Source organism: Balaenoptera physalus (assembly GCF_965194825.1).
Source record: "Balaenoptera physalus genome assembly, chromosome: 14".
Lineage (NCBI taxonomy): Eukaryota > Metazoa > Chordata > Mammalia > Artiodactyla > Balaenopteridae > Balaenoptera > Balaenoptera physalus.
The window spans coordinates 28,374,650-28,398,362 of record NC_138893.1 but is presented as its reverse complement, the minus strand read 5'-3'; the positions used below and the strand labels follow the sequence as shown (position 1 = coordinate 28,398,362).

General features: G+C 43.2%; 1 protein-coding gene across 2 annotated transcripts in view; it reads right to left on the bottom strand.

The window, feature by feature from the left end:
- Positions 1–20,038: 20,038 nt before the first annotated feature.
- The window catches only part of LOC309642141 ((E2-independent) E3 ubiquitin-conjugating enzyme FATS), a 383,737-nt gene continuing 380,062 nt past the window's right edge, over positions 20,039–23,713 (bottom strand). For both annotated transcript variants that reach the window (XM_082423193.1, XM_082423191.1), the window contains one exon: positions 20,039–23,689. In XM_082423193.1, coding sequence (XP_082279319.1) covers positions 23,651–23,689 — 39 coding nt within the window. In that variant the 3' untranslated portion in view covers positions 20,039–23,650. The remainder of the gene's footprint in view (positions 23,690–23,713) is intronic.

The window sequence follows — 23,713 nt, the reverse complement described above, 5'->3', positions numbered from 1 at the left end:
AGAAAGAAAAACGGAGCTGGAGGAATCAGACTCCCAGACTTCAGACTGTACTACAAAGTTACAATAATCAATACAGTATGGTCCTGGCACAAAAACAGAAATATAGATCAATGGAACAGGATAGAAAGCCCAGAGACAAACCCATGCACATATGGTCACCTTATTTTTGATAAATGAGGCAAAAATATACAATGGAGAAGACAGCCTCTTCAATAAGTGGTGCTGGGAAAACTGGACAGCTACATGTAAAAGAATGAAATTAGAACACTCCCTAACACCATACACAAAAATAAACTCCAAATGGATTAAAGACCTAAAGATAAGGCCAGATACTATAAAACTCTTAGAGGACAACATAGGCAGAACACTCTATGATATAAATCACAGCAAGATCCTTTTCGACCCACCTCCTAGAGAAATGGAAATAAAAATGAAATAAACAAATGGGACCTAATGAAACTTAAAAGCTTTTGCACAGCAAAGAAAACCATAAACAAGACGAAAAGACAACCCTCAGTATGGGAGAAAATATTTGCAAATGAAGCAACTGACAAAGGATTAATCTCTAAAATTTACAAGCAGCTCATGCAGCTCAATATCAAAAAAACAAACAACCCAATCCAAAAATGGGCAGAAGACCTAAATAGACATTTCTCCAAAGAAGATATACAGATTGCCAACAAACACATGAAAGAATGCTCAACATCTTTAATCATTAGAGAAATGCAAATCAAAACTACAATGAGATATCATCTCACACCAGTCAGAATGGCCATCATCAAAAAATCTAGAAACAGTAAATGCTGGAGAGGATGTGGACAAAAGGGAACCCTCTTGCACTGTTGGTGGGAATGTAAATTGATACAGCCACTATGGAGAACAGTATGGAGGTTCCTTAAAAAGCTAAAAATAGTACTACCATACGACCCAGCAATCCCACTACTGGGCATATACCCTGAGAAAACCATAATTCAAAAAGAGTCATGTACCAAAATGTTCATTGCAGCTCTATTTACAATAGCCAGGACATGGAAGCAACCTTAGTGTCCATCAACAGATGAATGCATAAAGAAGATGTGGCACATATATACAATGGAATATTACTCAGCCATAAAAGAAATGAAGTTGAGTTATTTGTAGTGAGGTGGATGGACCTAGAGTCTGTCATACAGAGTGAAGTAAGTCAGAAAGAGAAAAACAAATACTGTATGCTAACACATATATATGGAATCTAAAAAAAAAAAAAAGATTCTGAAGAACCTAGGGGAAGGACAGGAATAAAGACACAGACATAGAGAATGGACTTGAGGAGAGGGGAAGAGGGAAGGGTAAGTTGGGACGAAGTGAGAGAGTAGCATTGACATATATACACTACCAAATGTAAAATAGATAGCTAGTGGGAAGCAGCCGCAGAGCACAGGGAGATCAGCTCGGTGCTTTGTGACCACCTAGAGGGGTAGGATAGGGAGGGTGGGAGGGAGACGCAAGAGGGAGGAGATGTGGGGATATATGTATATGTATAGCTGATTCACTTTATTATAAAGCAGAAACTAACACACCATTGTAAAGCTATTAGACTCCAATAAAGACGTTAAAAAAAATTTTTTTAAAAAGAGTTTGCGTGTCACAACTAAGGAGCTGGCAAGCCACAACTAAGGATCCAGCGAGCCACAACCAAGGAACCTGCAAGCCGCAACTAAGACCACGCGCAACCGAATAAATAATATAAATAATTAAATATTTTAAAAAGAAAAAAATAATAATAAAAAATAAAAACAACATATGAAGGTCACTAGGGGGAGAAGGGCATGATTTCTGCAACCTCTTATCAAACAGTTCAGAAAAAAGAATACATACAGTTTTAAATAACATGTAATGTTACATATATAATAACATACATTATACACACGTTATTCATATAAAATATAAATTGTGTACATCTTAAACATACATGTCATATAAAATTACATATTATATACAAATTATACAATGTACCTATTATACACACATAAAATTTTATACAATATAAAGTTATATATTATTTTATAGAGAGTCATAATATTTGCGTGTGTGTGTGTGTGTGTGTGTGTGTGTGTGTGAAAGAGAGAGAGAGAGAGAAAGAGATCACAATAAAGCAACCATTGGCAAAATGGGAAGAGCTGGTGAGCCCGGGTGAAGTGATGTGAGAATTCTTTGTACTCTTCTTGCAATTTACCTATAAATGTGATATTATTTCAAAATAAAACATTAATAGATTTGGGGTAATATACTTTCAGAGGTTTTTTTTCTTTGCATAAAAACGCCATTTTCTGCCAATTGGGGATTCATATGATTTAGTGTTTTTAGCAGCAGGCTGCATAACATCCCGTCTACCATCAATATGTTGCCATGACCTTTATAGATCATCTTATGAACGTAAGCAATTTCCTTCCTGTGGAACTTTCAAGTTGTCTCCAAGTTTTCACAATTAAAAATATTTCATTAAGTGTCCCTGGACAGAAATCTATAGTCACATCTTTGGTAAATTCCCTTACTGGGAAGGGTTGCTAACACAAATTAGCAAATGCCCCTGGACAGGTTTCTGCTAATTAACTTCACTCGAAATGCAGAAGAATCACTCCGTCAATTGCCAGAAACAGAAGCTGCTTATGGGACCTAACGAAACTTAAAAGCTTTTGCACAGCAAAGGAAACCATAAACAAGACGAAAAGACAACCCTCAGAATGGGAGAAAATATTTGCAAATGAAGCAACTGACAAAGGATTAATCTCCAAAATTTACATGCAGCACATGTAGCTCAATAACAAAAAAACAAACAACCCAATCCAAAAATGGGCAGAAGAACTAAACAGACATTTCTCCAAAGAAGATATACAGATTACCAACAAACACATGAAAGAATGCTCAACATCTTTAATCATTAGAGAAATGCAAATCAAAACTACAATGAAATATCATCTCACACCAGTCTGAATGGCCATCATCAAAAAATCTAGAAACAATAAATGCTGGAGAGGGTGTGGACAAAAGGGAACACTCTTGCACTGTTGGTGGGAATGTAAATTGATACAGCCATTATGGAGAACAGTATGGAGGTTCCTTAAAAAACTAAAAATAGAACTACCATACGACCCAGCAATCCCACTACTGGGCATATACCCTGAGAAAACCATAATTCAAAAAGGGTCATGTACCAAAATGTTCATTGCAGCTCTATTTACAATAGCCAGGACATGGAAGCAACCTAAGTGTCCATCATCGGATGAATGGATAAAGAAGATGTGGCACATATATACAATGGAATATTACTCAGCCATAAAAAGAAACGAAAATGAGTTATTTGTAGTGAGGTGGATGGAGTTAGAGTCTGTCATACAGAGTGAGGTAAGTCAGAAAGAGAAAAACAAATACAGTATGCTAACACATATATATGGATTCTAAGGAAAAAAAAAAAAAAAAGGTCATGAAGAACCCAGTCGTAAGAGGGGAGTAAAGACACAGACCTACTAGAGAATGGACTTGAGGATATGGGGAGGGGAAAGGGTAAGCTGTGACAAAGTGAGAGAGTGGCATGGACATATATACACTACCAAACGTAAAATAGATAGCTAGTGGGAAGCAGCCGCATAGCACAGAGAGATCAGCTCGGTGCTTTGTGACCACCTAGAGGGGTGGGATAGGGAGGGTGGGAGGGAGGGAGACGCAAGAGGGAAGAGATATGGGAACATATGTATATGTATAACTGATTCACTTTGTTATAAAGCAGAAACTAACACACCATTGTAAAGCAATTATACTCCAATAAAGACGTTAAAAAAAAAAAAAAGCAGCCCAAGATGGAAGCAGGGTCTCCGCTGGTGCTAGGGGGGAGGGGGGGCCCTCAGGGGCTCCAACTGCAAGGAGGTCAGCCTGGCATTTCTGACCTGGAGGGCCGGGAGCTGCCATCTGACTGTGACCTTCTGCAGCCATCTCCCCGCCCCCCCACCCGCCTCTTGGCAGCCTGGCAGCTTCGTGGCAAAGCTCCGAGTTCTGATTCCCTCCACCGCCACTCCAAGGGAGTCTTTGGCCCACACTCTGGGCCTTGCAGTTTAGCTACTCCTCATGTGAGGGCAGGTGGGCAGGGGGCTGGGCAGGGGACAGATGTCTTCGATCTGGGCAGGAGCAGGGAGGTGGTGACCCACACCTTGGAGTCACATTGTTCCCTGTGAGTTCACTACAGTTTTTGTTCAATGTTGAAAAAAAAAGGTAAAAAGGAAATGTTGACAGGTTTAGCTGTTTCATCATATTATAAGCAGATAGGGTAGGGGGTCCCCCGAGAAAGAGAACCAGGCATGGCTTTCTTGACATGAGAAGCCGTTTTTGGCCTAAGCCACTTTGTGATCTAAGCCTGGCCACAGTGCTTGCCCTTGAACGGCTCGCAGTAATCAATGGTCTCAAGGGAAGTCAGGGAATGCAGGAACAAAGGGAAAGCAGTCAAGAAACAAGAGGTCAGAGATAAACAGTCCTAGCTCCTCCTCAAGGGGTGTACATAACATCTGATCCAGTCTCTGAGTTCTGCAGGAACTCAGGCCCCCACCCAGGGGGAGGACGGCATCACGATGCTGACCCCCCAGACTTCAATCAACCGAAGATCGGACTCTGTTGACCTTCGCCCCAATTCTAGGCTGAATTCTCCTCTGCTCAGGCCCCTTCATGAACATGCACGTACCCTTAGCTTAAAAGTTCCCCAGTTTGCTGTTTGGGGGAGACACTGCTTTGGGAAACATCCCCAGTGTTCTCCTTACTTGCTGCAAGTAATAAATCCTTCCTTCTCCTAAATGTGGTTGTGTCTTTCGGCTCGACACCCAACAAGAGGTAAACCCAGTTTTCAGCTAACAGTTTTAATGGCATTTCTTCGAATACTCGTGATGTTTAGCATTTGTGCGAGTTTCATGACCGTTTCCCTTTCTTCTGTAAAGGGCCCGTCGGTGTCCTTTCATCGTATTTCTATTAGAGTGTTTTTTCCTTCATTGAGCTGCATGAAGCCTTCGTAAAGGCTATTAGCCTTTGTCATGTAGCTCAAATATTTGTCCCACTTTGCTATTCACCTTTTAAATTTTGCTTAGTGTCTTTTGACATTCAACAGTTTCTCATTTTGTACAATCAAATCTTTTTTTTTTTTTTTTTTACTACAGCTCAACATTTCTAGAAATGCTTCTTCCTTTGCCTTCATCTGAGAGGTTTTGCCTTCCACATGCTTATACATTATGTATCTATATGTTTTCTTCCAGCCACTTTGGTTTTCCACCCTGCATCCCCTCTGGTTCACCCGCATGGTACCCCAAGGAGGCACTCGATCAATGAGTGATGGCTGTTGACTCTAATGTAGGGTAATGAAAACTCTCTCTGGTCTAATGACTTATGAACATTATTTGCGAGGCTGCAAATGAGAATTCAAGAAGTCATGTCCTCAGCGATACCCTAGTGCCTCTCAGAGGATCTGGCTAATTGAATTCAAACCATATGTGGGAGCTGCCCTTCCCAGGGTGACGTGCTCAGAGGCAGTGGTATGAGATTTTTCCAGATCCTGGGAGCCCCACAAGAGGAGCAAGTGAATCTGGAAGGCAACAGTTTCGTTCTTTCCCTTCAGAGATTTGGATTATGACGTGTACCTTCTAACAGTAACCGTTTCTGAAAATTCATACAGAGTTGATAACATGCGACGCTGTCGTCAAAGAGCAAAGCCAGCTCGTTGTTTTCAAGTGTAAAATGGTCCACACGCTCAAGGCAATGTGTCGACTGTTACTACTGACCTTTTCACGAGGTCTTTGAGCACATACATGGGAGACAACAATAGCGTCCCCGTGGTGGGCTTCACGGTGGTTCCAGGACCTTAGATCCTATTTTTAAAAGTGCCCGCAGAAAACAAAAACAAAACCAGAAACCATGTAGTGCATTTCTAAAGACATACTACTCCCACAGTGTCCCGTGCTTTCTCAACTTTGGGGAGCAACCTTTGGTTTGATATCTTGCTTTTTTGACAGAATTATTGATTCTGTCTTGACTCCTTGACTACAAGTTCATGAATCATTACAAATCAACAACTGTAGAATGGTCTCCTTCACCAACATCAGGAAAAAGGGAGCTTGGGTTTTCTAAATAAAGTGTCTGGAGAAAACCAATGTGTGTATTGCACAGATTATGTTGTTAATAATGCATTTTTAGGTGAAGTTAATATTTTATGGGTTATTAATAATATATGGATTTAGGGAAATATGTATTTCTATAGAAAGAAGAGAAAGTTATAAACCTTGAACTTCACATCTTTGTAACAGTGCAATTGTGACCTATATTTGATGAAACGTTGCTGTTACTTTTTTTTTTAAATATTTGTTTATTTATTTGGTTGCACTGGGTCTTAGTTGCAGCTGGTGGGCTCCTTAGTGGTGGCATGCAAACTCTTAGTTGTGGCACGCATGTGGGATCAAGCTCCCTGACCAGGGATTGAACCCCTGCATTGAGAGGGCAGAGTCCCAACCACTGCGCCACCAGGGAAGTCCCTGCTGTTACTTTTTATTGAGAATTTTAAGTTCCTTCACTGATGTAAGCTGGAGGTTTCAGAATCCGGAAGTGTGTTTCCACTTCTGGTCAAGACTGTGCTGATGGTACCTCCTCCCTTCCTTGCCCATCGTGCACGTCACTCACGGCTCTGAGCACGGTCAATGCCAAAACGTCGGCTTTGAAGAATCAAGCCAGGGCATGTGAATGTCACTTACCTACGTGTATATATAGGAAGTCTTTCTCGCTTCTCAGAATGTGATTTAAACTTGGCAACTTCTGTTTAGAACTTGAAAAGGCTCTGTCAGTCCTATTACCTTCGACTTTGAAGAGAGACTTCGTGCAGTGTTCACTTTCCCAGACGGAGCAAGACACGGAAGGAAGAAAAGTGAGGAACAGCTGGTGAGGTCCAGATGTAACAGAAAAAAGTAAGCCCAGATGGCTGATAACTTTGAAATGAGAACATCCTAACATCCATGGGTGCCCAGCTTTCTGCCAGGTACTGGGGAGGAGAAGCAAGACGTACGCCCGCCCCCAGGGTGCTTTCAGTCTGTCTGAAACATCACATTTTTCCCAGGTTATGAGAAACCTACTTAATTCTTCCTTACTCTGCCATACCTAACATCTCACTGCTAAGGATGCAAATTTCCAAGGCAAATGTTTTCTAATTTTATTTCCCTGAAGCTGTGAGGAATCTTATACCATAATTAAAGTCTGCTGGAGTTCAGAACGTGCTACCCCAAAATATGGTGCACTGAATATTTTAAGTGGAAGGAATTTGAGAAATGGCTGGTGCAGGTGCTTCCTGCCTGAAGCAGTCATAAGAATCTCATGTGAGAGACGCCCTCTCCGTACCCAGAGGAAAGGAGCATCCTTATCTCACAGAGGGACACAGAGGGGAATCCGAACGAACAGGCCTCACTAAGTTCCCCCCAGTTTCCCACCCTTAGCTCAGACCCTCTGTCCTACTACGTTTTCCCATGACTTTCACTCTTCATCAAAGCTAATAAAAGGCTCAGGGTTAACCATTTCATTGACTGTTCCTTTTTTTTTTAACATCTTTATTGGAGTGTAATTGCTTTACAATGGTGTCTTAGTTTCTGCTTTATAATAAAGTGAATCAGCTATACATATACATATATCCCCATATCCCCTCCCTCTTGTGTCTCCCTCCCACCCTCCCCATCCCACCCCTCTAGGTGGTCACAGAGCACCGAGCTGATCTCCCTGTGTTATGAGGCTGCTTCCCACTAGCTATCTATTTTACATTTGGGAGTGTATATATGTCCATGCCACTCTCTCACTTCATTCGAGCTTACACTTCCCCCTCCCCGTGTCCTCAAGTCCATTCTCTACATCTGCGTCTTTATTCTTCTTCAGCCCCTTGGTTCTTCAGAACCATTTTTTTGTTGTTGTTAGATTCCATATATATGTGTTACCACACAATACTTGTCTTTCTCTTTCTGACTTACTTCACTCTGTACGACAGACTCTAGGTCCATCCACCTCACTATAAATAACTCAATTTCGTTCCTTTTTATGGCTGAGTAATACTCCATTGTATATATGTACCACATCTTCTTTATCCATTCATCTGTTGATGGACACTTAGGTGGCTTCCATGTCCTGGCTATTGTAAATAGAGCTGCAATAAACATTGTGGTACATGACTCATTTTGAATTATGGTTTTCTCAGGGTATATGTCCAGTAGTGGGATTGCTGGGTCATATGGTAGTTCTATTTTTAGCTTTTTAAGGAACCTCCATACTGTTCTCCATAGTGGCTGTATCAATTTACATTCCCACCAACAGTGCAAGAGTGTTCCCTTTTCTCCACACCCTCTCCAGCATTTATTGTTTCTAGATTTTTTGATGCTGGCCATTCTGACTGGTGTGAGATGATACCTCATTGTAGTTTTGATTTGCATTTCTCTAATGATTAAAGATGTTGAGCATTCTTTCATGTGTTTGTTGGCAATCTGTATATCTTCTTTGGAGAAATGTCTATTTAGTTCTTCTGCCCATTTTTGGATTGGGTTGTTTGTTTTTTTGATACTGAGCTGCATGAGCTGCTTGTAAATTTTGGAGATTAATCCTTTGTCAGTTGCTTCATTTGAAAATATTTTCTCCCATTCTGAGGGTTGTCTTTTTGTCTTGTTTATGGCTTCCTGTGCTGTGCAAAAGCTTTTAAGTTTCATTAGGTGCCATTTGTTTATTTTCGTTTTTATTTCCATTTCTCTAGGAGGTGGGTCAAAAAGGATCTTGCTGTGATTTATGTCATAGAGTGTTCTGCCTATGTTGTCCTCTAAGAGTTTTATAGTGTCTGCCCTTACATTTAGGTCTTTAATCCATTTGGAGTTTATTTTTGTGTATGGTGTTAGGGAGTGTTCTAATTTCATTCTTTTACGTGTAGCTGTCCAGTTTTCCCAGCACCACTTATTGAAGAGGCTGTCTTTTCTCCATTGTATATTTTTGCCTCGTTTATCAAAAATAAGGTGACCATATATGTGTGGGTTTATCTCTGGGCTTTCTATCCTGTTCCATTGATCTATATTTCTGTTTTTGTGCCAGGACCATACTGTCTTGATTACTGTAGCTTTGTAGTACAGTCTGAAGTCTGGGAGTCTGATTCCTCCAGCTCCGTTTTTCTTTCTCAAGATTGCTTTGCCTATTTGGGATCTTTTGTGTATCCATACAAATTGTGAATTTTTTTGTTCTAGTTCTGTGAAAAATGCCATTGGTAGTTTGATAGGGATTGCATTGAATCTGTAGATGGCTTTGGGTAGTATAGTCATTTTCACAATATTGATTCTTCCAACCCAAGAACATGGTATATCTCTCCATCTGTTTGTACCATCTTTAATTTCTTTCATCAGTGTCTTATAGTTTTCTGCATACAGGCCTTTTGTCTCCTTAGATAGGTTTATTCCTAGGAATTTTATTCTTTTTGTTGCTGTGGTAAATGGGAGTGTTTCCTTAATTTCTCTTTCAGATTTTTCATCATTTGTGTATAGGAATGCAAGAGATAACTGTGCATTAATTTTGTATCCTGCTACTTTAACAAATTCATTGATTAGCTCTAGTAGTTTTCTGGAAGAGTCTTTAGGATTCTCTATGTATAGTATCATGTCATCTGCAAACAGTGGCAGCTTTACTTCTTCTTTTCTGATGTGGATTCCATTTATTTCTTTATTTTCTCTGATTGCCATGGCTAAAACTTCCAAAACTATGTTGAATAATAGTGGTGAGAGTGGACAAGTGTGTCTTCTTCCTGATCTTAGAGGAAACGGTTTCAGTTTTTCACCATTGAGAATGATGTTGCCTGTGGGTTTGTCATATATGGCCTTTATTATGTGCAGGTAAGTTCCCTCTATGCCTAGCTTCTGGAGGGTTTTTATCATAAATGGGCATTGAATTTTGTCGAAAGCTTTGTCTGTATCTGTTGAGATGATCAAATGGTTTTTCTCCTTCAATTTGTTGATACGGTGTATCACATTGATTGATTTGCATATATTGAAGAATCCTTGCATTCCTGGGATAAACCCCACTTGATCATAATGTATGATGCTTTTAATGTGCTGTTGGATTCTGTTTGCTAATATTTTGTTGAGGATTTTTGCATCTATTTTTATCAGTGATATTGGCCTGTAGTTTTCTTTCTTTGTGACATCTTTATCTGGTTTTGGTATCAGGGTGATGGTGGCCTCGTAGAATGAGTTTGGGAGTGTTCCTCCCTCTGCTATGTTTTGGAAGAGTTTGAGAAGGATAGGTCTTAGCTCTTCACTAAATGTTTGATAGAATTCGCCTGTGAAGCCATCTGGTCCTGGACTTTTGTTTGTTGGAAGAGTTTTAATCACAGTCTCAATTTCAGTGCTTGTGATTGGTCTGTTTATATTGTCTATTTCTTCCTGGTTCAGTCTCAGAAGGTTGTGCTTTTCTAAGAATTTGTCCATTTCTTCCAGGTTGTCCATTTTATTGGCATATAGTTGCTTGTAGTAATCTCTCATGATCCTTTTTATTTCTGCAGTGTCAGTTGTTACTTCTGCTTTTTTCTTTCTTTTTTTAAAACATTTATTTACTTTATTAATTTATTATTTTTGCCTGTGTCAGGTCTTCATTGTTGCGCACAGGCTTTCTCTACTTGCGGCGAGTGGGGGCTACTCTTCGTTGCAGTGCGCAGGCTTCTCATTGTGGTGGCATCTTTTGTTGTGGAGCACGGGCTCTAGGCACACGGGCTTCAGTAGTTGTGGCACATGGGCTCAAGAGTTGAGGCATGTGGGCTCTAGAGTGCAGGCTTGGTAGTTGTGGCGCATGGGCTTAGTTGCTCCGCGGCATGTGGGATCTTGCCGGACCAGGGCTCAAACCTGTGTCCCCTGCAATGGCAGGCGATTCTTAACCACTGCACCACCAGGGAAGCCCATTACTTCTCCTTTTTTCATTGCTAATTCTATTGATTAGCATCTTCTCCCTTTTTTCCCTGATCAGTCTGGCTAATGGTTTATCAATTTTGTTTATCTTCTCAAAGAACCAGCTTTCAGTTTTATTGATCTTTGCTATTGTTTTCTTTGTTTCTTTTATTTATTTATGTTCTGATCTTTATGATTTCTTTCCTTCTGCTAACTTTGGGGTTCTTTTGTTCTTCTTTCTCTAATTGCTTGAGGTGTAAGGTTAGGTTGTTTATTTGAGGTGTTTCTTGTTTCTTGAGGTAGGATTATACAACTTCTTATACAACTTCTAAGAGGGATTATAAACTTCCCTCTTAGAACTGCTTTTGCTGCATCCCATAGGTTTTGGAACATCGTGTTTTCATTGTCATTTGTTTCTAGGTATTTTTTATTTCCTCTTTGATTTCTTCAGTGATCTCTTGGTTATTTAGTAGTGTATTGTTTACTTCCATGTGTTTGTATTTTTTACAGATTTTTTCCTGTAATTGATATATAGTTTCATAGCATTGTGTTCGGAAAAGACACTTAATACGATTTAAATTTTTTAAAATTTACCAAGGCTTGATTTGTGACCCAAGATATGATCTATCCTGGAGAATGTTCCATGAGCACTTGGGAAGAAAGTGTATTCTGTTGTTTTTGGATGGACTGTCCTATAAATATCAATTAAGTCCATGTTGTTTAATGTATCATTTAAAGCTTTTGTTTCCTTATTTTCATTTTGGATGATCTGTCCATTGGTGAGAGTGGGGTGTTAATGTCCCCTACTGTGATTGTGTTACTGTAGATTTCCCCTTTTATGGCTGTTAGTATTTGCTTTATGTATTGAGGTGCTCCTATGTTGGGTGCATAAATATTTACAATTGTTATATCTTCTTCTTGGATTGCTGCCTTGATCATTATGTAGTGTCCTTCTTTGTCTCTTGTAATAGTCTTTATTTTAAAGTCTATTTTGTCTGATATGAGAATTGCTACTCCAGCTTTCTTTTGATTTCCAATTTGCATGGAATATCTTCTTCCATCCCCTCACTTTCAGTCTATTTGTGTCCCTAGGTCTGAAGTGGGTCTCTTGTAGACAGCATATATACGGGTCTTGTTTTTGTATCCATTCAGCCAGTCTGTGTCTTTTGGTGGGAGCATTTAATCCATTTACATTTAAAGTAGTTAGTGATAGGTATGTTCCTATTACCATTTTCTTAATTGTTTTGGGTTTGTTATTGTACGTCTTTTCCTTCTCTTGTGTTTCCTGCCTAGAGAAGTTCCTTTAGCGTTTGTTGTAAAGCTGGTTTGGTGCTGCTGAATTCTCTTAGCTTTTGCTTGTCTGTAAATATTTTAATTTCTCCGTTGAATCTAAATGAGATCCTTGCTGGGTAGAGTATTCTTGGTTGTAGGTTTTTCCCTTTCATCACTTTAAATATGTCTTGCCACTCCCTTCTGGCTTGCAGAGTTTCTGCTGAAAGATTAGCTGTTAACCTTATGGGGATTCTTTTGTACGTTATTTGTTGTTTTTCCCTTGCTGCTTTTAATATTTTTCTTTGCATTTAATACTTGTTAGTTTGATTAATATGTGTCTTGGCATGTTTCTCCTTGGATTTATCCTGTATGGGTCTCTCTGTGCTTCCTGGACTTGATTAACTATTTCCTTTCCCATATTAGGGAAGTTTTCAACTCTAATCTCTTCAAATATTTCCTCAGTCCCTTTCATTTTCTCTTCTTCTTCTGGGACCCCTATAATTCGAATGTTGATGCGTTTAATGTTGTCCCAGAGGTCTCTGAAACTGTCCTCAATTCTTTTCATTCTTTATTCTTTATTCTGCTCTGCAGTAGTTATTTCCACTAATTTATCTTCCAGGTCACTTATCCATTCTTCTGTCTCAGTTATTCTGCTCTTGATTCCTTCTAGAGAATTTTTAATTTCATTTATTGTGTTGTTCATCATTGTTTGTTTGCTCTTTAGTTCTTCTGGTTCCTTGTTTAATGTTTCTTGTATTTTCTCCATTCTATTTCCAAGATTTTGGATCATCTTTACTATCATTACTCTGTATTCTTTTTCAGGTAGACTGCCTATTTTCTCTTCATTTGTTAGGTCTGGTGGGTGTTTACCTTGCACTTTCATCTGCTGTGTATTTCTCTGTCTTTTCAATTTGCTTAACTTACTGTGTTTGGGGTGTCCTTTTCGCTGGCTGTAGGTTCGTCGTTCCCGTTGTTTTTGGTGTCTCCCCACAGTGGCTAGGTTTGGTTCAGTGGGTTGTGTAGGCTTCCTGGTGGAGGGGACTGTTGCCTGTGTTCTGGTGGATGAGGCTGGATCTTGTCTTTCTAGTGGGCAGGACTGCATCTGGTGGTGTGTTTTGGGGTGTCTGTGACCTCATTATGATTTTAGGCAGCCTCTCTGCTAATAGGTGTGGTTGTGTTCCTGTCTTGCTAGTTGTTTGGCATAGGGTGTGCAGCACTGTAGCTTGCTGATTGTTGAGTGGAGTTGGGTGTTAGCGTTGAGATAGAGATCTTTGGGAGAGCTTTCGCCATTGATATTACGTGGAGTCAGGAGGTTTCTGGTGGACCAATGTCCTGAACTCGGCTCTCCCACCTCAGAGGCACAGCCCTGACACCTGGCCGGAGCACAAAGACCCAGTCAGCCACATGGCTTAGAAGAAAAGGGAGAAAAAGAGAAAGAGAAAAAATAAAATAAAATAATGTTATTAAAATACAAAATAAAAAATTATTAAAAATTTTAAAAAAGAGAGAAAGAAGAGAGCAAGCAAACCAAAAAACAAATCCACCAATGATATCAAGAGCTAAAAACTATACTAAAAAAGAAAAACAAATAAACCCAGACAGACAGAACCGTAGGGCAAATGGTAAAAGCAAAGCTATACAGACAAAATCACACAAAGAAGGATACACATACACACTCACCAAAAGAGAAAAAGGAAAAAAATATATATATCTATATATAAAAAAAAAGGAAGAGAGCAACCAAATACATAAACAAATCTACCATTGATAATAAACTCTAAATACTAAGATAAACATAAAACAGAAACAAATTAGATGCAGAAACTAAACCCCAAGTCTACAGTTGCTCCCAAAGTCCACCGCCTCAGTTTTGGGATGATTCGTTGTCTATTCAGATATTCCACAGATGCAGGTACATCAAGTTGATTGTGGAGGTTTAATCCGCTGCTCCTGAGGCTGCTGGGAGAGATTTCCCTTCCTCTTCTTTGTTCGCACAGCTCCAGGGTTTCAGCTTTGGATTTGGCCCCATCTCTGCGTGTAGGTCGCCTGAGGGCGTCTGTTCCCCGCCCAGACAGGACGGGGTTAAAGGAGCAGCTGATTTGGGGGCTCTGGCTCACTCAGGCCGGGGGGAGGGAGGGGTACAGATGTGGGGTGAGCCTGCGGCGTCAGAGGCCGGCATGATGTTGCAGCAGCCCGAGGCGCGCCGTGCGTTCTCCTGGGGAAGTTGTCCCTGGATCACGGGACCCTGGCCGTGGCGGGCTGCACCGGCTCCCGGGAGGGGCGGTGTGGAGAATGACCTGTGCTCGCACACAGGCTTCTTGGTGGCGGCAGCAGCAGCCTTAGCGTCTCATGCCCGTCTCTGGGGTCCGCGCTGATGGCCGCGGCTCGTGCCCGTCTCTGGAGCTCGTTTAGGCGGCGCTCTGAATCCCCTCTCCTTGTGCACCAGGAAACACAGAGGGAAGAAAAAGTCTCTTGTCTCTTTGGCAGCTCCAGACCTTTTCCCGGACTCCCTCCTGGCTAGCCGTGGCGCACTAGCCCCTCCAGGCTGTGTTCACGCCGCCAACCCCAGTCCTCTCCCTGCAATCCGACCAAAGCCCAAGCCTCAGCTCCCAGCCCCCGCCCACCCCAGCAAGTGAGCAGACAAGCCTCTCGGGCTGGTGAGTGCTGCTCGGCACCGATCCTCTGTGCGGGAATCTCTCCGCTTTGCCCTCCGCACCCCTGTGGCTGCGCTCTCCTCCGTGGCTCCAAAGCTCCCCCCTCCACCACCCACAGTCTCCGCCCGCAAAGGGCCTTCTTAGGGTGTGGAAACCTTTCCTCCTTCATGGCTCCCTCCCACTGGTGCAGTTTCCATCCCTATTCTTTTCTCTCTGTTTTTTCTTTTTTCTTTTGCCCTACCCAGGTACGTGGGGAGTTTCTTGCCTTTTGGGAGGTCTGAGGCCTTCTGCCAGCGTTCAGTAGGTGTTCTGTAGGAGTTGTTCCACATGTAGATGTATTTCTGATGTATCTGTGGGGAGGAAGGTGATCTCCGCGTCTTACTCTTCCATCATCTTGAAGGTACTTCCAAGTGTTCATTTCCTAATGAAGGCTCCCACGGCACGGAAAACTGAAATAAATTTGCTTTCTCCTATTAATCTGTCTTTGTCAGTTTAATTTTCCGGCCCATCCAGGGACCCTAAAATGGTCAAGGAAAAGCTATTCCTCCTGGTCTCTTCATTGTCAGTAATGTCACTTAAAATGTTAGTGAAATGCCGAAGTACGTCTGTACCTTTCATTCGTAGACACATGTGCACACGTGCAGCATGGTGTCAGCATGAAGAGCTCAAACATTCTGGAGGGAAGTTGGCGTGGTTCAGATCTCAGCCCAACCCACCCACATGAAGTTACCCGGGTCACTTACCCCGTCCTCCCTCACTTACTCCACTTCCTCATGTAAAATGGAGATTATTCCGGGGGTCACACCACACTCGCGGGCTTTTCTTAATTCAGAGGCCAGCTCAGGGGAGGGAGGGGGAACAATTTAACCAGCAAGAGGTGATGCCCCAGGCCTCTGCCCTGCTGCAGGACCAGATGGAAGGTGGGAATCTCTGGTCTCGCCTCACTGTGCTGAGTGGGATTCTAGTATTTTTAAAAGAAACTTTTTGTGTGTATCACATCCCCTAAACATGCCGGTTTCTTTAGCTGGTGCTCAATCGATCTGTTTCAGAGTATGGAGAGAAGTTAGTCTGCCTTCCAGGTAGCACTTAGGGATTTTTACGGGTGATTTTAACATCGTAACAGTCCATTCTTATCTGACTTAGAAACTATCCCCGCCCCCCAGCCCACACACATGCACACACACACCACCACTCCATCTCCTATTAAAAGGAAGCCAGTTCAGTCAGAAGCCTACCCATCTACCCGCCCATGTGAAATGTGCATGATCTGTCAATGTGTGTGTTCATTAGCCTTGAGACTTTTTTCCCCCAGGAAAGAAAGGAATGGCGATATCTCAGAAAACAAAAAGAGACCCTGGAGCAACTTGAGCCCTGAAACCCACTCTCTCAATATCTTTCATGAGACAACAGTCTTGAAAGCCAAGCTCTGTCGGGGAGGAGACGGTAATTTTCAGAATTCCTTGGGGTTTCATTAGCATGGCAAGGGCTCCACCTAAGAGACTTGATCTTGGAGATTATCTATCTATATGTCAGAGGCAGAGGAAATCTAGAATATGACCTAGAGGAGAAATCCACTTCCTCTAGTTTGGACAGAAGAAGGGCTTTGTTTCTCCCGCGTGTTTCCAGACCTTTCCATGGGGCATGCAGGAAGGTGTTGGGAAGTTCCTGTATGCTCCATGGGTAGACAGGGAAGTTAATGGTACTGGTTGGCAAACTAGCAAGGGAGCTCTGCCAGTGAGAGCAAAGTGCCCTTGTAGACAAGGGATGCAGAGCACAGGGACCGGGGGTCTCGGGGAGTCACCGTGTAAGCAGGTAGGTTAGGGGTCCCCGGAGAAAGAGAACCAGGAATGGCTTTCTTGACATAAAAGAACTCATTTTGGCCTAAGCCATTCTGTGATCTCAGCCTGGCCGCAAGGCTTGCCCTTGAACAGGACAGAGAAAAGTCAGTCAAATAAGACTGCAGTGATAAAACAGAGTTCTTGTGCCTCCTCAAGGGATATACATGACAAGATATCTTTGAGTTCTGCGGGAACAAAGGCCCCCCAGGACAGAATGATGATGTTGACCCTCCTGACTTCAATCAACTAAAGCTTGGACCCTGTGCAACTTTGCCCCAATTCTAGGCTGAATTCTCCTCTGCTCAAGCCCCCTCATGAATATGCATGTACTTGTAGCTTAAAACTTCCCCAATTTTGCTGTTCTGGGAGACTCTGCTTTAGGAAGGATCCCCAGTGTTCTCCTTACTTGCTGCAAGTAATAATAAATCCTTCCTTCTCCCAGTCTTTGGCTTGGTTGTGCCTATTGGCTTGACACCCACCAAGAGGCAAACCCGCGGCTCAAGCTGAGGGCTCACCTGCTAGGGACTTGGGTAGCAGATGCCGGTAGAACAAGCAAGGAACAGTGTGGATGCAGAGGACAGCAAGGGTCCCGTCTTAGTCTACTCAGGCTGCCGTATGACATACCGCATACTGAGGGGCTTTTCTAATGTAAATCTGTCACATTTCTGGAGGCTGAGAAGTCCAAGATCAAGGTGCCAGCAAGGTTTGTTTCACTTCGAGGTCTCTTCTCTTGGCTTGCAGGCGGCCACTCTCTTGCTGTGTGCGCACACGACCTCTTCCTTGTGCCCTCGGAGAGACAGAGTGCCAGCCCTCTGCCATCTCTTCTTATAAGGACACTAGTCCTGCCAGATCAGGGCCCCACCCTCGTGATGTCACTTAGCCTTAATTATTTCTAGAGTTGCTCCATCTCCAAATACAGTCACAGGGAGTGAAGGCTTCACAAAGTGAGTTTGTGGGGTTACAAATATTCAGTCAGTAACGGGTCCATTGCTATCTGAGGACCTGAAAGCGGATCTGAGACTCTGTTTTACTCATCCCTGAGTTCCTCCCATGTGTATACGAGACTACATGTTAATAAACTTGTTTGTCTTGGTCTTGTTAGTCTGTTTTTTGTTACAGAGCCCTGAGAACCTAAGATGGATAGAGGGAAAATGTCTCCCTGTGTGACATGTGGTTAACACTCAAGAAAAAAAAAAAAAATTCTAAGCTATCATTTTTAGAAACACTTGGACGGGATCCTGGGTTCAGCAGTTTTCTGTTCAAGCTCTCCTCTTTTCTGTTCGGAGATGCTCACTGTTGACCAATCCAAGACCACTTCGTGTGGGGCGGGGCTGGGAGGCAGAGGAATCTTGCTCAACTGCTAATTGAGGATTAGGGTTGAAACACCCCAATCTGAAACAAATTCCGCAAAAGCACATATCACCAATTAGAATCAATTCCACCATCTAGAAATACTGATGTCTACCCACCCCAGTTTAATCCATGCACAAATCTTTCTTATCCATTGCAGAGGCGTAGGCTTAGCCTTGCTAATGAAATGTCACGGGCTACCAAAAACCCAGAAAAATATCCTGGATTATTTTGTCATTTTGACCTAATAAACGTTTCAACGGAGAGAGCAAGACTTGGAATTATAATTATGTCAGCATATAATAATTTAATCTGGCCTAACCAGCCTCCAGGTATATTTTTAAACAAAAACAAACACAAAAGCTCTGTACGTGAGCGCAGTCGCTTTTAATGCTAAGCACATATTTGGCAACATAACTGTTAAGTGGATCATCACTAATTCTTTCAGTATCCGTGTAATAACAAGAGTCACGAGGAACCACAGTGGATTTAACACACAGTGTGGGTTTCTTTCTTTCTAAATAGGCAGCAGTGAAAAGATTTATAATTTCCCTCTTGCTGACATCAGTGGGCAAGTAAGGCAGACGGCCCCATCGGCTCTGATGAAAAGATATTACACGTCGTATGCAGTTAACATGGGTAACGGTTGTAATATCTTTCCTCTGATGTCAGTTACAGCTGTTGCCCCATTTCAGGCATGTCAGCAAAGTTCAGCTATTGGAACAAAGGAAGGATGCTCTGAAAGTCATCCACAGGACATTTTCCCTATGTCTTTCACGCTTGGCGTTGTCTCATCCAAAAGATTTAAAGAAATTCTTAATTTTTTTTTCCCCAGCTGCAAGTTAGACCCCAAAACTTCTCTCTCTTCCCTTTTAAGCTTTGATAAGAACAACCCAGCCTTTCTGAAGATCCTAGAGGCAAGGCAAGTCTCCCCACCCCCCGACCCCTTTGTCAAGGTCCTGATGTGTGAAGATCTGAGAGAAAGACCACTGCTTGAAGTCACGTTTCCGGCTGCAGCCTGGCAGGTAATAGCAGCAGCCGTGAAGCGGATGTGAAAACCTTCTTAGAGAAGCAAGAGAAAGGGGAAGGATTTCAACGCCTGCCCCCCTACGCACACGCCAGACAACTACCTCAGACAGTCTCTTGGGGTCCCAGCATCAGAACTCTGCCTGAGGCAGCCGACGGACTTGAAAGAAACCCTCCATTTGGGGGGCAACGTGCCAGTATTGTCACTATGCTCCATGTGGAGAAAACATCTGCATGGAGAAGCCCGCCTCTCCCAGACCAGCAGCCCGACGGTGGGGAGACGGGCCGTGGAGTCTCAGGGAAGTTTCTGACAGCCTGCTCTCCAGAGAAGTGGGGGACATCGTGTCCACGGGGGACAGAGGAGGCTGGAGCGACTTCCAAAGTGTTTCAGTCCTTGGGGTGGCTCGTTCAGCTCAGGCACAGCCGATTCCAAAAGGTTTCTATTTAGCTAGACATTCGTGGGTCATTGTCAAGTACTGATGAAAGTACAAATACAATGAACTCTGTAACGGAGAACCATGTGCTGATAGACTCATTTTAATCACTTCGCAGATCATTTCCTTTGCTTTTAATGCACATGCCCACACTCTCACACAAACCCACAGTGAATCATTTTTTTTTTTTTCTGGCCATCACGTTCTTACTTCCTTAACCCAGAACCCGCCCGTCCCTGCTGTCAGAGACCCCCCCAGCGGGGTGAGGTGGCCGCACATCCCCTTCCTCTTGCTCTGCATCTGATCTGCCTCAAGCTCAGACTGTTGGCCACTTGATACGGTTGGAGACCAGGTCCATGGCCTGCAACTTTTATACCAACAAGTACCGACGACGTGGGAGGACTTCTGAGGGAACAGGACTTTCAAACACTCTTCAACAATTGGTTGTTTCACAAATAGTTCTTTCAATGAGCCTTGTTTCATCTGAGCAAGCATTTGCTGACTCACCCAGGGAGCCATTATTCCATTACCAGCTGGCGGAGAGGACAAATCACCAAAATAGGCATTTCTCCTTCGACGTGAAGTCGTGGAGACCACAGCAAGGCAGGCTGGTGCTGGGACCGTCTGGTCTGTCCATCTCAAAGGATTCCAAATGTCGCCTGGTCCGAGCTCACAAATACCAGCTAGGAAACTTTAACTCCTGCTACTTGCGTTATCACTGAAGGATTGCTCCATGCCAGAACCCAAACAAACTTAGATGTAAAGAAATCAGCTCTAGGACAGAATTTGATTATTGAAGTTACAATGATAAATTCTACTTAGAATTTCAAAACCCTAGTCTTTCCCAAAGTCTGATTTTAATAAGAGAATCCAGCACATGGGTGACCAATTCCTGACAGAACTATAGGGACAGCTATTCTGATTCAAACCTTTACTTCCATATTTATTATAACATTATTATATTTCTGTTACAACCTCATTATAACAGAAAAGAAATGCTGGATATCTGAAATTCACTCATCAGCATTAAAAAACAAAAAAGCAACAACTACGATAATAGAGAAAAAATTAGTTGAGCAGAAACCAAAAGTTTAATTTGCAGTCTTGTCCTGAGCTGGCTGTCCAGAGGGAAGACCGGCTCAAGCCAGACATCGTATATTCCTACCCACTACTTACTTCAGGCACCTTAGTTAAGACTGTCTTAAGAAATACATTATTCAGTGGCATTTAATCTCAGGTGGGCTTTGATTTATTCTTTTGATTTAAACACTTGACATCAGGTTTGCAAAGAGTGGGGAAGCCCTTCGTGGACATTGTTGAAAGCTGGCTCCATCGAGGCATTCTGAGATATTTAGATGTTAGCTCACATAAATCCACTTTTTAGAAAGTGTCACAGAACTGTCTAGAAGTGGTGGGACCTGAATTTAAATTACTGGTTAGGGAAAGCTTTGGAAACTCTCTGAAGATATTAAAGAAAAATAAGAAAAAGGTGTGGCAGGATAGCTACCTAAGAAAGACTATCCTAAACTAATATCAGATTCGATGAAAACAAAAAATCCGGAAGAGGCCTAGTAATTTCACAAAAGCCGAATTAAGCTTAAGGGCAAGCCTAACCATGCTGTTGAAATTGTTTCTAAGAGTGAGAAGAGCTTGAGAGACAACACGTTTGCAAAGCATCCTGTTTGTACGACTGATTTTTGCTGTAGCAACGTCTACAAATTCAAGTCTTTTTGGTGCATCTTCTCAGTGCCAAGCTGAGGGGTTATGAGAATGAACAGCTGCTGGCTCTGTGCTCAGGGTTTATCAGGACACTCTACTTCCACGTCTATGTACATACGACAGGACGCACTCAGGCTATTTGCTTTGGGCCAGGCACCCTTCTACGCACTCAACTCACACTGGCTTATGCCATTCCTATAACAAACCTGTCTCCATTGGAGAGATAAGCAAACTGAGGCAAGGTTAAATAAGTGGCCACACCAGTCAGTGTATCATCCCACACCTCCAAAGGCACCCTTTTTGCCTTCTCTGTTAAAATGGATCCAGGCCCTTGAAATGTTTCCCCTCTACCTGCTGGCACTCTGCCATGCTTTGCCAGTAGAGGGAGCAGGAGAGACACTGCAGGAGGAGACGGGCATGGCTTCCCACACCAGGGACAGTGGCCCAAGGTCCCTGCAAACGTGCCCCCCCCATCCACCCACCCAGTTCCTACAGGTCAAGCTACCGGCGGCACTCGGTGGCCAGCTGCCTACCCCAGCACCTCCCTCAGGTGGTGCTGTAGCAGAGTGCCTCCAAGGAGACAGCTCCCCCTGCCTCCTAGAGAGTGGATTTCCAGCAGGTCCCATCCACATGGCACCCCAGAAACTCCTCTGCACCTGCTGAACCACAACTACTGCATTTCTAACAATGCCTGGATCCCAGCCCAGGAACCTGGGGAGCACCTGTCCTCAGGGCAGCTCTGCCCCTTTATCTGCTATTCCCACCTGTGTCCTTTTGAGTTCTCTTTACTGCTCAGTAGCCAATCCCGCATTACTCCAATCCTCTGTTACGGTTTATAACCATGTACATTAAACTTCCCTGTTCACGCTGCTGTGAGGTTCCTCTCTCCTGATGGGGTCCAGACTGATACCCTTGCCTACAGCCACAGACCAGGGAGCAGTGCAGCCAAGACGTGAATCCAGAGTCTCTGCTCCTGGTGGCGTGGTCAGATCACCTTGCTGGGCAACACTGCACAGGTTCTGACGCCACGTGCACCCAGGCTGAAGTGCCCATCCAAACCGAGGGCAGGGCAGAGGAGACGTGACAGGAGAGGACTCAGAGGCCGAGCTTTCGAATAGTTTTCCAGCAGATACGCAGAGGAAAGGCATTCCAGGAAGAGGGGACGGTGTATGCAGCCGTGGGAGGAGGGAAAGGGACAGAAGTGTCACCAGGGCTCCTGCCTAATCCCCTAAACTGCCTTCTCATCCCCGGGGAGATTCCTAGTGAGATGTGGGGACTTCAGGACCCTAACCTTGCTCTCAACAACATCCCGACGCCTCTCATGCCAGCTCTCTGGGAAAAACCTTCTCCCCAGGCATCGGGAAGAACAAGGGCCCTGGCCTGGGGGCTGTGATGGTCAGAAGGTGGTGGCACAGGCGCAGGTCAGAGGTGCCCACTGGACCTTGGTGACATTTCTCTCTGAGCACCATCTGTACTGGCTGCTTGGTTCATAACACAGAACACGGAATAGAGCAATACTTTTTGTAATAATTGCATTTATTTCCATTTTTGATAAAACTATTGCTCTTCACTCCCCAAACGCACATTCATAAATAATGGACATTGTAATTGTTTGGAGGAACAAACATTAGAGTTGGAGCCATCAGGCCATTTTCAGCAACACAGCTATTTTTGGGGGCTGGAGGGTTTACAGAAAACACTGAAGTTACCTACAACTTTGTTCAGCCAATTCTGCCCTCATGACTTCCATGGAAATAGGCTCTTTTGCTAAACGAAGGCAGGTCCTGGGAGTAGGGTGGGAGTAGTGAGGGCTGCTCTGCTCACCCCAGGTCACCAAGAAACAGGTCACTTGTCCCCAGCCTCTGGCAGAGCGCCCGCCTAGTTCCAAAGTCTGCCTTCAGTATTACGTGGCACACACAGCCAGAGAGGTTTCGAACACACTGTGTGATATCCCCAAATTTGGAGTTTGCAGAACTGGCAGAAGTTGAGATTGGTATTTTGAAAGTGATGTATTTTAGGTCCTAGAAATTCGATGAAAAAAACCCCCAGCTCCCAGGGATCTAAGCCCACTTGAGCATAGAAGACCTTTCCGCCTGAGTGGAAATGGTAGGGGGAAAAACCAGAAGCAAAAGATAACATTCAGAAGTAAAAAAAAATGAAGGGACTGTATCGAGTGGGGCCAGTTGAGTTGATTACCCCACTGCAGTCTGATGGTCCAGTTCCTCAAGCGTTATAGTTTCTGCTTGGTTTGGGTCAGCAATTCAGGAAGCTATGCTTTCCTTTATGGAAAAAAAAAAAAAAATCAAAAGTAAAATAAGTGTTTCACGTCATGAAGATAATGCTAAGTTTAATGGCTTATCCAGCGTTTGAAGTCATCCCAGGTCCAGGTAGAGGGTCAGCGGGGCAGCCTGTGGTTAGACTGCGTTCCTTTGAAGGAGCTGGTCCAGTAATTGCTAGGGAATTAGAGACAAAGAAGT